This window comes from Neofelis nebulosa, chromosome 4 (genome assembly GCF_028018385.1).
Source record: "Neofelis nebulosa isolate mNeoNeb1 chromosome 4, mNeoNeb1.pri, whole genome shotgun sequence".
NCBI classification, from domain to species: Eukaryota; Metazoa; Chordata; class Mammalia; order Carnivora; family Felidae; genus Neofelis; species Neofelis nebulosa.
The window spans coordinates 33416533-33430981 of record NC_080785.1 but is presented as its reverse complement, the minus strand read 5'-3'; the positions used below and the strand labels follow the sequence as shown (position 1 = coordinate 33430981).

The following is a 14449-nucleotide window of genomic DNA, read 5'->3' as shown; positions in this document are numbered from 1 at the left end:
ATGTAAATGATATTTTGAGATCTCGGTAACAATTGTATTGAGACTTAAAAATATCTGTAATGGCTACTGTGACAAAGTCATAGGTACTGCCAGATCTACTATGGTCCGTTGCCTAGATTCATAATTGAAGTAAATGTTAACTATCAGTGAGAAGTGAACAAACATGAAAATATAATTTTTATTTTTTTTATTTTTTTTTTCCACGTTTTTATTTATTTTTTTTGGGACAGAGAGAGACAGAGCATGAACAGGGGAGGGACAGAGAGAGAGGGAGACACAGAATCGGAAACAGGCTCCAGGCTCTGAGCCATCAGCCCAGAGCCTGACGCGGGGCTCGAACTCATGGACCGTGAGATCGTGACCTGGCTGAAGTCGGACGCTTAACCGACTGCGCCACCCAGGCGCCCCGTAATTTTTAAAAAATTTTTCATGTACTTCCCATGGAATTCTACTCGTGAACCCCATCATTTAAGAAGTTCACTCTATAGATTTTAAGGAGAGTTCATACTTGTTAAAATAAAAATTTCTGCCCAGTTGAGACATTTAGTAAGTAATATATATATAAATATATAAGATATATTTATATAAAATGTGCATATAAAAAATATATATTTATGTGCATATAAAATATATATGTGCATATATATTATATATATTATTATATATTATATATATTATACATATTTATATATATGTGCATAAATATATAAATGTGCATATATATATATATATATATATATATATATATAGGAGGTGGAGAAGGATGGAAATATAGATGTATTAGGCTAAGTAGGGTATGCTGAGGACCGAGGTTAAAGATCTCAAATGGTACTCCCTCCTGTCTGCCAAATAAAATAAAACAACTCAGAACACATACTGTAGTGCAGTTGTTAAGTGCAGGGTTCCATAATTAAGAGCCTCTTTCTAGCTGTGTGACCTTGGGCAAGTGCTGTTCTCGGTGACTTCATCAGTTAAGAGCCATCATAATGACTCCTGCCTCTACAGGGTTGTTGGGAGTATGAAATTGATTGATTCATTTAAAGCACTTGGAACAGTGGCCCCCACTAAACTCCTAGCAAATTTTGACTCATTACTATTTTCATGCTCCGCATACACTTATTAAAGAATAAACAGTCACCCATATATACATGACATTGCAGAAATATTTTATGAATTTAAAAAATGATCCTACAGCTATGCAACAGTCCTAACCAGGCTATTTTGTATAATGTTGAAAATTTTAAACCAAGCATTCCAAGATTTTAGATTAAATAGTAAAAACTCTCCATAAGTGCTTGCAAAAGTCATAAGAGAAAAATGTGGGATGGATCCTACAAGACGGTTCTGGCCAAATTGATTATTGCTACATTTGAAGCATACCTCTTTTTACTCAATAAGGCCATGTTTTAATTAAATACTACATAGTGTTGGTCCAAAACTATCACTAGGGATTAGGTAGAACTTGTCCAGGCCATTAGATCTAAATTCAGCCTAATCCAAGCCAATGGGCTAATTCCAATGAGCAGACACATTTTGTTTGACTCATACAATGTTATTTTTTTTAAGGGAATAATTGCCCACATTTTAAAATTGAGGAATTTCATATAAAAATTCAGCCTTTCAACTTCTCAAAAATTCAGAGTATCTGAAACCACTTGTGCTCACACTGAGTCCCTTTGAGACTAGGGCTTGTGCTCTCCAGCTGTCTAAAATCTCCACTGCCCTGTTTTATTTTACTTTACTTCCTTGTTTCCCATAATTACATTACTTTCTTGTTTTCCATAGAGTTTTAACTTCATGATCCCTAAGGCAAAACAATGTAGTTTATGTGATTCCAGTAAGATTTTATGTATTTATTTATTTTAATCAAAACAGTGGAGGAAACTTAGACTTAAAAATATGTCTAAGACCTAGTGGTGCAAGTATCTTGCCATCCACCATCAACATGCATACTAACAATTCATAAATCCTTTGAAAAAGGTTGACATAAGCATCTGTTATGAGCTAAATTATATCCCCCTCAAAATTCACATGTTGAAGTCCTAACCCCTAGTACCTCAGAATGTGACTGTATTTGGAGATAGAATCTTTACAGAAGTAATTAAGGTAAAATGAGGTTATTGGGGCGGAAGGGGGGGTGTCTAATCCAATGTGCCTGGTTTCCTTATAAAAGAGATTAGGACACAGACACACACGGGGAAAACCATCTGTAAGAGAAGATGGACATCTGCAAACCAAGGAGAGAGGCCTCAGGAGAAACCAGCACTGCTGCCAACTTGGTCTTGAACTTCCAGCCTCCAAAACAGTAAGAAGATATGGGCACCTGGGTGGCTCAATCGGTTAAGCATCCAGCATTGGACTTCAGCTCAAGTCACGATCTCACAGCTCATGAGTTCGATCCCTGCGTTGGGCTCTATGCTGCCAGCTCAGAGCCTTGGAGCCTGCTTCAGATTCTGTGTTTCCCTTTCTCTCTGCCCCTCCCCTGCTCATGCTCTGTCTCTCTGTCTCTCAAAAATAAATAAACATTAAAAATTTTTTTAGGGGCGCCTGGGTGGCGCAGTCGGTTAAGCGTCCGACTTCAGCCAGGTCACGATGTCACGGTCCGTGAGTTCGAGCCCCGCGTCAGGCTCTGGGCTGATGGCTCGGAGCCTGGAGCCTGTTTCCGATTCTGTGTCTCCCTCTCTCTCTGCCCCTCCCCCGTTCATGCTCTGTCTCTCTCTGTCCCAAAAATAAATTAAAAAACGTTGAAAAAAAAATTAAAAAAAAAATTTTTTTTTTTAAATAAATAAATAAAGCCACCCAGTCTATGGTACTTTGTTCTGGTAGCCCTAGAAAACTAATATAGCATCTATTCTGAATGAACTCATTCTTCCCGTGCTCTCCCACAAGTGACTTTATTTCAGCCAGGTCATCTCTGGAGTTAGCTCACATCTCTAGTGTAAGAAGTCATGGACAGACTTGAACCAGTGCAGTGTGCCTTGGTGCTTTTCAGTGCAAATGTTCCAATAAAAAAAAAAAAAAAAAAAAAAAGTTTTTTCTTTTTCTTTCTTTTTTTTTTTTTTAAGGAAGGGGCAGGATACTGAGAATGAGATCAGATTCAAGGTCATTATATCATCTCATTCACTTGATTCTGAATGTGCTTTAATGAGTTTGACAAAAAGAGGATTTATAGCCAGCCCACCAGGAATTGCACAAAGCTTGTCTTATTTATGCCTGCAGTGTACCCCGTATGCAAACCTTTTCTGTCAATGTGCCAGAGCTCAGAACTGCCCATACCACAAAACTCCAGGGGGCTCCACTTCTCCAGTGGTCTAGGTAAATGGCAAAAGCTGTGAAGGCTGAATTAAATTAAAACACTGAATTAAATTAAAACACTGGTTGTAATTTAAAATGAAGGACATTGGTACTAGAAGACTTGTGAGAGCTGAAGCAAGTGACGGATCTTCAGTGACTGTTTCTCATCACTATAAACTGGGAATGAGCATTTCAATAGTTACTTCACAGGATTGTTGTGAGGACTGAATGAGATTAACATGCACAAGTACCAGGATGCTGAAAAGAGCTACACCAGGAGTGTTATGACTTAGAGGTATCTTCCAGCCTTCAGGTTCAAGACTCTTTCAGCTGGACATCTGCTGCATTATCATTAAGAAATTCCACCTACCCTTGGCTGGGTCAGACCATGGTGGAACTCCTGGCCTGTATATACATATTTCTGAGCTCTTCTTTAAGGAAGTGTCTCTGGGGCTAAAGCATGGAAGGAGTTTCTCTTTCCCTTATTACCACATTTTTTAATAAGTGAAATTTCCCCTGTCAGAATACATCAAGATACCATGGTGACAATTGCTATAGAAATGCTAGATTTAGAAAGAAACAAGGTGACTTTAATTCTATTTCCTGCTACCTATGTTCAACAGCCTAAACTAAACCTGTGCTGGCCAGATGACAAAGGGGACACCTGTCCCAAATATCTTGCCCACTCTCTTGCTCTAGAACCTAAAACTCCTGCTTCCTAAGGCCTTTCAGAAGGTATGCATAGAATTAAGCTCTAGCCTAACATTACCTGGAACACATATATACTGGGCTAACATTAACAAAAAAAACACTTTTTTTGAGTATGTAATTATCCATTGGAATCCAGATCACAGGCCATTAAATCAAATGATTACAAAGAGCCAGGTATGAAGGATATCTGAATAAGGGTGGACATGGGGTTTCAGACAATGGAGAATGATGGGGACTTGAGCCAACAGGAAGGCACAGGCTCTGTCCAACTAAAGGGGAATTTCTCCTTGAACTGAGTCAAGAAACACAAACCCAGCAATGTCAGAGCTTCTCATTTTTCAGGAGATGGAAAAACCAAATGTTTATGTGAAATTTTCCAATTTTAAAAACCTATCTGCAAGGCAAAACTGGCTATGGCTGCAGGGTTCTGGTTGATTGATGCCCTGAATCCAAGAATCATCTCCTTCTGGCCTTAAAGTACAGAAAAATGGAAGCAAGCTAAAAATATGCATGCTGAGTGGCCTCCACAGGTGTCTCTACTGAATAAGCCCTTTTTGAGGCTAAACAGCTGCATATTTTAATCAGCAGCCCAGGAGATTCATCTGGAGATCACTCAGGGACCACCTTTTGGCACACATTGCTGAAGACAGCAAACTACTCAAAAGCAAATATCCATCTTTGTGTCCTGTGAGCCTAGCACATTACCAAGGAAGTTTTAGGAGTGAATGAATTCTTCATTATCCTAGTGCTGTATCATAACACCAGCAGATGTTTACTAAAAGCCGTATTAACTCATTTTCATCTAATTGTCTTTAAGTAGCTAGTAAGACCCCCCAAGATACAAGATACTAAGAAGATAATTTCAAGTTGGGGGAGAAGATAAGAGCAAGGAAGAATGTGGAACATGAGGCATTTTCTGGGAAAAGCAGATCTGAGTGAGAGTATGACCCCACAGCATCCAAAGGACTCAGAGGCACTGAGAAAGGTGTGAAGGGGTCAAAATAATTCAACACAATGGAAAATAATTAGGTCCTGAGTATGTATCAATTACCATTTATCTTCAGGTATTTTCATTTGTCAAAATGGCAGTGGTTAATAAAATACATCTATGAATTAAGGACAGGTGGTAATAGAAATCTCTCAATCAAAATACAATAAATATTGATGTTTTATTTCGACATTTTCTTGTGGAAATTTCCCTTGAAATTCATTTATGTACTCCTCTATCTTTAGAGTGAATCACAAATTTTCATTTATTAAAAGCATCTATGCAGTGGGGCATCTGGGTGGTTCAGTCGGTCAGTGTGGGACTCAATTTCTGTTCTGGTCATGGTCTCCTAATTTGTCAATTCAATCCCCACGTTGGGCTCCACCGTGTCAGTGCAGAGTCTGCTTGGGATTCTCTCTCTCTGCCCAATCCCCTGCTCTCTCTCTCTCTCCCACTCTAAAAATAAATAAATAAGGTATATAAATAAATAAATAAATAAATAAATAAGTAAGTAAATGAATAAATAAATAAATGTATCTATGCAGCAATATTTCCTGCTTCTCAAGAGAGGGTAGTGAATTTTTAATCAGTGTTGATTTTATAATAACACTGAAGAACATTTAAAAGGATTCGATTTTCCCCAAATTAATTATTTTGAGAGTCAGCATAGAAGAAATGTTAAGAAAAAATATAATAAAAACAGTATGCAGTTACATTTAGCATTTTCTTACTAATCATAAGAATCCTTCATTCTTCACCTTTTTTCTGTGGAAACTGGAGTTTCCTTGCCCTCCTCTTTGTCACAATAAATTGGGCTGCTGGGACCCCTTGAAGTCCCAGACTGGGCTTCTTAAGTCCAGTAGCTCTGTCCTCTCTGTTATCTGCTTGGAATCTATCCCATTTTGCAACGTGACATTTTTTATTATTCTAATACAAGTGTTGGCAAACTTTTTCTATAAAGTGCAGGGTGGCTAATATTTTAGGTTTGTGGGCATGCATTGTAGCAATCACTCAACTCTGTCCTATGCAGTGTGAGAATTGCTATAGATGTTGGGCCAGATTTGTCCCACAAGAAGCCAATATTTTGCTTATCCTTGTTCTAATAGAAAATTATGTACTTTTTGCATTATTTACAATTATATCTTGTTTTCCCAAATAGACTGTAAGTTCCTTGCAGACAGGAAAACTTATATCCTGTTTTGCAACACCTATAGGACTTTGGCTTGTAATGTTTTGATCGTTATATGGGATTGATAAATATTTGGTCATTGACTGTTGGCTAATTGTCTGATTTTATGCGTGAGTGTTTGCAGGGGAAAATCTCAGAAAATGACAGAATTTTTGAAGAGAAGAAACCAAAGTCCATATGGGCTTGTGATTTTAGCCATGCAAAGGTCACATGTTATGCTTCAAACAAATCTAGTGATCACAACTTTATCCATCTTCCTTTAATATCCAAATTAAATAATGCGAGCTCTCATCCCATACTACCAGGTGTATCCAGGACCCTTTTTTATATTCCTAAGGATTTCCTAGAGATATTTTCAGTCTCCTAATGTCATTCCTTTACCCACTGCTCTGAGTTCTTACCTTTTGACCTGCTTGCCCTCAGATCTCCTAATCATGCTGTTGGTTTCTTTTTTCTGCACAGTGGAGGATCTATTTTTAGCTTTTCCCATCATAAAAAAATTCTCCACATTTAAACCCAATGTGCTTTTTAATAAAAATCCAATTGTAAAAATCCAATTCCCTGCTGATTCAGAAATGTATCCTCCCAATCCTGCATATTCCCAGCAGCCAAGAAGGTGGTTGAATTTTACTTGTAGGAGCTTCAATCATTAAAACAGTTATTTTTCAACATGTAAAATTGCATTGTTATGCTAAATATGTTTTTTCTTACTGCACACACTGCCCATATCTTCAGAGATTCTAATTCCCACCTACAAACCCAGAAATCCAGGCTTCCCTGGTGAGAATCATGTGCCTAAAGGAACGAAATATACCTTCAACCTTGGGAGCAAACCCAGGGTAAATTTACAGAGTGCCAAAGCTCAGATTTTAGAGACCAGACAGATGATGGTAACATTCTGTTACTTCTGGAGTCATATACAAAGCAGGCAGCCAACTTTACACAGTTCATATGTAAATAGCAAATAGCAATATAAAGCCTCTCATTTAAAGAAAAAGCACCACAATGCTAACTGTGTAGTAATGGTGGGAGACTCTCGACCAGATTAATGAAATTGAGGGATAAAACAAAAGATGACCCAGAACAAAGGGTATTCTCTTAACTATGCCTGGCTAAGGATAATATTTAAATCCTTATAGGGAATGAACTAGAATATATATCATTTTGTGGTGGTCCAGTGACATAACATCTGAATAGAATTCTCATTCTACACTGCAGGTTCTCTAATTCTCAACCAACCCTTTTGGTGATTCTTCAAGATATTGTACAGTAGCTACCTAAACTGAGGAACAAAACTGGGCAATAACCTTGACCTTTCATAGGGCTTATATTATGTCTCTATGTGTCACTATATGTTATGTTGGATATTTAGCCTAGATAAATTTTATTTTTTTTTATTTAAAAAAAAATTTTTTTTAACGTTTATTTATTTTTGAGACAGAGAGAGACAAAGCATGAACGGGGGAGGGTCAGAGAGAGGGAGACACAGAATCCGAAACAGGCTCCAGGCTCTGAGCTGTCAGCACAGAGCCCGACACGGGGCTCGAACTCACGGACCTCGAGATCATGACCTGAGCCGAAGTCAGCTGCTTAACCGACTGAGCCACCCAGGCACCCCTAGCCTAGATAAATTTTAAACCTCAGCCAAGTTACTACAAACTGGTTCTGTTATGACCTTTTATACAACAGAATAAATGTGTGTCAGAGGCAATGCTATGTGCTAAGTCCCATTTGATCATACAGAAAGATGGTATTTTTCAACCTGCCAGGTAGTTTGGGGTCAAGTGACTACTAGTTCTGATAACTTGGCTATAAATAGAATTGACACACACAACATCCAGGCCATAGTACAGAGAACAGCTGTGATCTCTTTTCCCTTGTCCAAGGATCTAGAAGTCAACAACTCCACATGGCATAGCCACAAGGTATATCCTTGAGTCTCCATCTAAAAGTGAGGTGCCTCAGAGAGCTGCTGGGAGCAGTGAAATGTGGCCAGTAATTTATCACCACAGCATCCCTTAACCTATGCTGACAAAAAAAAAAAAAAAAAAAAAAAAAAAAAATGAAGAGGGAAAGAAAAGAAAGAGAAAGAACAAATTTGATATTTAAATTACCCGGGAAAATCACAAAAACAAAATGCAATTAAAAATTTGAATTAGAAAATAATCTTTTGCTATTTTTTAAAAGTTTATTTATTTATTGGGGGGGGGGGGGAGAATCCCAAGCAGGCTCCCCATTGTCAGTGCAGAGCCCTTCGCCCCAGGCTTGATCTCATAAACCCTGACATCATGACCTGAGCCGAGATCAAGAGTTGGACGCTTAGCCAACTGAGCCACCCAGGCACCCAGAATTAGAAAATATTTTAAAAGGAATGCAGTTTTGTGACGTTGTGTAATATTCATTACCTGGGGGTAAGGAACTATGTTAATGAGGAAAATCACAATCTTGGATTGCATAAAAAAATTACACAGTGATTTTGAGAAGTGAAAGGTGAATTCAGTGATTCTTTAAGATTTAAGACCTTTTGGTACTGGGTGCCTGCATCTGACTTCAGTGCAGATCATGATCTCATGGTTCCTGAGTTCCATCAGGTGAGCACAAGCCCCACTTCAGGTGAGCCCTCCTCCTCTCTCTTTCTCTCTCTCTCTCTCTCTCTCTGCCCCTCATGGGATTCTCCCTCTCTCTCCACCCTCGCTCACTTGCACTATCTCTCTCTCTCTCAATAAAAAAAAAAAAAGAAAGACCTTTTGTTACTTATCCTAGATAGAACTATTTTATTCATCAGTAAGACCCTAACCATTATAGCAAATCCGTAAAACTATTTACATTATAAACAGTACAGTTTATTTTCATGTATATCTATGTTATACAAATTAAACTATATGGACTCCACCCTTAATTTACATTCTGGCCCTTCTCCAGGTTGCAGCCTAAATCCAACCTACTACCTGTTTTTGTAAATAGACTTTTCCTGAAGCATAGATAGTCATGATCTCTAATTTGTGTACTGTCTACAGCTGCTTTTGCTCTCAACAGCTGAATTGAGTAGCTGCAGTGGAGACAGTACAGTCTGTAAAGGTTAAAACCTTTGCTCTCTGGCCCTTCATAGGAAAAGATTTCTGAGCACTACACTAAGGAATGGAAGACCACAGTAAAAATGTAAAAATAAACACAAAAAGTTTTATCCTTTGAATCCTAGGTTTCTCCATGGTGTTTTTAATTATATGCAACTTTTACCTTAGTGCACTGACTTCACCTACACCATGCTGTGATGGACTGAATATTCTGCTTCGCCCTTCCCCACTCCCATCCATGTGCTAAAACCCTTATCCCACTGTGAAGCTATGAGGAGGTGAGGCCTTGGGGAAGTAACTAGGTCATGAGGGTGGAGCCCTCACGAATGGTATTAGTGCTCTTAAAAGAAAAGACCAAAGAGTTAGCTAACTCACTTTCCTCTCTTTCTGTCCCATGAAGACACAGAGCAAAGACAGCCATCTGTAAATGAGGAAAAGGCCACTCACCAAGAACCTGATCATGCTGGCTCCCTGAGCTCAGATTTCCAGGCTCTTGACCTGTGAGAAATAAACTTCTGTTATTGCTAAGTCACCCAGTCTATGGTACTTTGCACCTGAACTAACACACATGCATAGCCTATGAAATCACAACACCTTGTCTAATTATCCCAAATTCTGAATGAGAGGAGTGAAAAGTACTTTAAATTTTCACCATATCTGGGATTCATCTTCAACACATGGCTCTGTTGCTTCTAATGCTTCTTTTTAAATTATCTTGCACATTATTATCAGAATAATCTTTCAATATTTGTGAAATCTCCAATTAGTAGCTCTTCTACATTTTCTCTGCCTTGATAATATTTAATAGCTTCTCAATGCCCACAGTATCAAACAGTCTCTCTGCTCTCCATAATCTAACCAGACCCTCCAAGAAAATATTTTCTATCATTCCATAACATTCTTTGTGTCAATCACATAAAAATTTTCACTTTTTCATCATATATGGTATCAGAGAGAATTGCTTTTGTCTATAAGTGACCGAAAACTTGACCACAATGGCTTAAGCAAATAAAGATTAATTTTCTCCTCCCAAGCAATAAGAAATTGGCTACTGGTGTAGACTTAGCAATCCAACAATTTGGGGCTTATATTTCTTGAACTCTCTAGACTTTTCCCTCATAGTCACAAGATGCTACTGCAGCACCAGCCATCATATTTAATATTCAAGGCAGAAAGAAAACAGAAAGGGGAGAGGTTAGTGTAAACCATAGTTGTCCCTTTTATCAAGAAAACAAAAACTTTGCCTGGAACCCCAAGCAGAGTTCTATTCATGTGACTTACTATCCAGAACTGTCTCATGGCCACATGACTTCCCTTAGCCACAAAAGAGGCTAGTATTTTGTTTTTTTGAAACCTAAGTAGAGGCAGACAGGGAAAAAGTGCCAAGAAAAGCATGTTGGGGTCTACCATATACACATTAAGCTCCTGCCTGTCTCTGTGTTCTCACACATGTTCTTCCCCTGTGTAAAATGCTCCCGCCATCTCTGCTTATGCCAAACCCTACTTCTTATTTTTCCAGTGCCCAACATTATATTCCATCTCTTTCACTAAGCATACCCGGTAGCTTCCAGCCACCATGATCCCTCCTTTCTCTGAAAACATTTTTTTGCACACATAAATATATAAAAATCTCTCAGTTTTTCAAAGACCAAATTATGTTCTACTTAGGTCAAATGCATTCATTGTTGTCCTCCCGAAGGAACACTTAGTTCTTGATGGCAAGCCTGTCTGCAGGATCTTCTCTTCATTATCTTCTCCAAAAGACAGTCTCTTTTAGGTAAAAGTGTCTTCAAAAGATAACACTTTCTATTTAACTCCTTATGTATCAAAGGACCTAATAGGATTTATTAATACTTATTTTTAAATACTATTACATGAGTTGTGACTTTACAATAATGCAGCTGGGCCCTTCAATCAAACACAAGTATAACTTTAAGCTTATATCTTATACATATTGGTACATTTCACATTATTAATAAAATGAAAGAGAGTGACTTTTAAATGCAATGTGTTTTTACAACATAAAAATTATTTTTTTTTTTACTATTTCGAGGTTGATTACTTTGCTTACTGGACTGTAAGAACTCTAATTCATGTATATTGCACAGGTAGTCACCTTATGATTGTTTCTACAAATGTGCATTAGCCAAGAATTTAAGCAGGGGTTTGGGTTCTTAAGTAACTCATGAGGTTGGAACTTTTTTTTTTTAACTCTTCTCCAGGCCCCCTAACCGACCTTTAAAAAGCTCTAGTCTGCATTTTTAGCCCTTAATTCTTCACAAAGTAAATCTTATTTTTCTCCCCACTCTCCTATAGGGCTTTGTATTTTCCTTTCTGAACTAAATACTTTCAGATATGCTTTCTCAGGTGAAATACAGGCCTTTCTCTCACATCAGAATAAATTCTTCTCCACACAGGCTACCAAATAACATGAAAATTGTTTTAATGTCCTAGGTGGAGATTTGAATGCATATAATTTATAATAACTCATGGCATCGCAAATGTAGGGACACTTTTGAAAGAAAGGTGAGATAGGAATTACTGAAAGAAATTCCTAGATGATTTGAAGTGAGTCTTAAGTGTTGGGTACCGATGTCAGCTGAGAACACGCTGTCCCGCCAACATGAACAAGTTCTTGAGAAGATACTGAGAATCTAAAGCAGGAGAAGCTTTGGCCTGCTTCTTAGGGAGTAGGCTTTTGCATGGAGAAGTAAACCAAGTACCTTTTGAAGTTATGCCACATCAATCACAGGTCTTTATATACTGATTAACTGCCTCTCTCAGCAAGAAGGATGAACCAGCTAGCTTTCTCAGCACAAAAGAAACCAGTTTTGCAGCTCATGAATTAACCCTTCTATTGCCAGGTAAATTATTTTTCAGGATAATGAAAACAAAGAAATAACATGTTTCAAATGATTGGTTGGCAGAAATAAACACTGACTATCTTCTGCCTACGCTTACGCTGAAAACTCTAAGATCACTACCTACTAACATAGAATGGCTGCCAAAAACCCAGAGGTGGCAAGGAAAAGAGAAGTGACAGATGGAGAGTGTCCCTATGCATGCAGTTGGCAGCAGTCTGAATCCATATGAGATGCAAGAAACCCAGATAGACATGGGTTCACAGAGGACTATTGTATGCCTGATGTTTGGGAGAACTGAGTTGTCTAATTTCCCACGTAGGATTTTCTAGAGTAATGCTTTTGTAATCTTAATGTGCCTACAAATCACCCAGGAGCTATTAAAATATTGATGTTGATATAAGACATCTAGATGGGTCCTGAGATTCTGCATGTCTAACCATCACCCAGTTGATGTGGCTGCTGCTGGTCTATGCACTGCACTTGGAAGTAACATGATACGAGAGAGCCTTAACTCATTAGCCTTAACTCATCAGTCTTAAACCACACTTCAAAGCAATGTAAGCTTCTCCCCTTAAACATGTGGGGTCTCTGTATTATTTTCAAACATCATAGGAATTGCTTTATTAACACCTTATATGAATTCAAACATATCAAATATGACAAGTAAAGAATAAAGGAGACTTTATTATATTAAAAAAATTCATCTAAGCATATGAGTTTTCCAACTCTTTGCATATGTAGAACATTTTAGGCAAAAAGGCAAGCATGGATTTGCATGCAAGAATGTTTGTGGCATTAAGCAAGTAATTACCCAATTCTGCCACTTGGACTGATGCCCAAACAGGGAACAATAATGATACCTTACTTTTGTAGATTTAGTTACAGGGCACTGTCGCATGCATTATCTCTTTAATCCCTATAATAACCCTCTGATGTAGGTGTTATTCTTATTTTACAGATGAAGAAACAGAAACTGGGAGGTGCCATGCCTAATTTCCCAGCTAATGGGTGATAAACTTTGGGCTTAAAACCAGGTTTTTGAGTCCACTCCTCTTTCTGGCATCCTATAAGCTCTCAATGGTTCTCAGCCTTGGTTGCATATGGAGAGCTGAAAAACTGCTAATGCTTGGCTCCCACCCTGAGACATTCAGTAACTGGTCTAGGGGAGTGGCCTGGGCAACAGGATTTTTTTTTTTTTCCCCAAAGCTTTTAAGTGAGTTTAATGCCGGGTTCCTCAACCTCAACACAATTGATATTTGAGAACAGATCATTATTTGTTGAGCAGGGTTTTGCCATGCTTTGTCGGATGGTTAGCAGCATCCCTGTCCTCTCCTCTAGATGCTAGAAGTAACAATCCAGCTGTGGCAAGCAAATACCTCCAGGCATGGGCAAATATTCCCAGGGGGGCAAGATCATTTGAGAAGCACTGCTTAATTATGAAGTTGTGAATAAATGACTGATCAATAGCTTCCTTACCAGCAGCAACTTTCAATTTATTTGTTCATCATTTACTACACTCATGTCTAAGGAGTCGGAACGATCCATGGTATTTGCCTTTCCCAATTTCATCAAAATTAGAACCAAATGACAAATCATTTTGGAATACTGTACTTATGTAATGATTATCTGATCTAAAGGAGAGAGAAAGTTCTGTTCATTGGTAGTTATTTAATTCACTCAATTATATTTTCCTAGTGTTAACTACATGCTAGGCCAGTATTTCTCAATCTTGCCTGATGATAAGAATCACCTGGAATGCTTGCTAGAACAACAGATTCCTAGGCCCTAACCCAGAATTACTGGATCAGAATTTCCAGAGAGAGACCAGATGATCCAGATAATTTACCAAGTGCCTCTTATCATTAGAGAACTTTGGGAAAAACTGGGTAGGGCATGGTAGATACAGAGAAGACACAGTCTTCCTCTCAAGGAGATATAAATCAAATAATTATGATCACAAGAGCAAAAATACAGTATTTAGAAGCCTAGAATGGAACAAGGGGGGAGTAATGAATCTTATTTTGGTGGGGGAGGCATTGCTCTGACAAGGGCATATGTAAGATGATATCTGTCTTGGATTTTGAAGCATAAATAGAACTAGGCATAAAAGTACGTTCCAGGTGGAGAAGAGCAATAAGAACAAAGGCCTCCTGGCTCCAGTTTCTAGTTTTATAACCTACAGCCATTCACATAGTAGATGCTCACTAAATATATATTCTTTGGCCAACCTTAAACCCACTGCTCATTCATCATAGTGCTCTCTTGCCAATGACTCCACACACTGAGTCTTATCCTCAAATGGGCATGAGAAAAATTTGCCTAGGCTAGA

The 14449-nt window shown here is 38.2% G+C and overlaps 1 protein-coding gene across 1 annotated transcript in view; it reads right to left on the bottom strand.

Annotated features, from left to right (window-relative positions):
* CTTNBP2 (cortactin binding protein 2) overlaps positions 1 to 9757 on the bottom strand; it is a 165388-nt gene extending 155631 nt beyond the window's left edge. Inside the window, exon 1 of the mRNA XM_058724492.1 lies at positions 9704 to 9757. Coding sequence (XP_058580475.1) covers positions 9704 to 9718 — 15 coding nt within the window. The 5' untranslated portion in view covers positions 9719 to 9757. The remainder of the gene's footprint in view (positions 1 to 9703) is intronic.
* Between the last annotated feature and the right edge of the window lie 4692 nt (positions 9758 to 14449).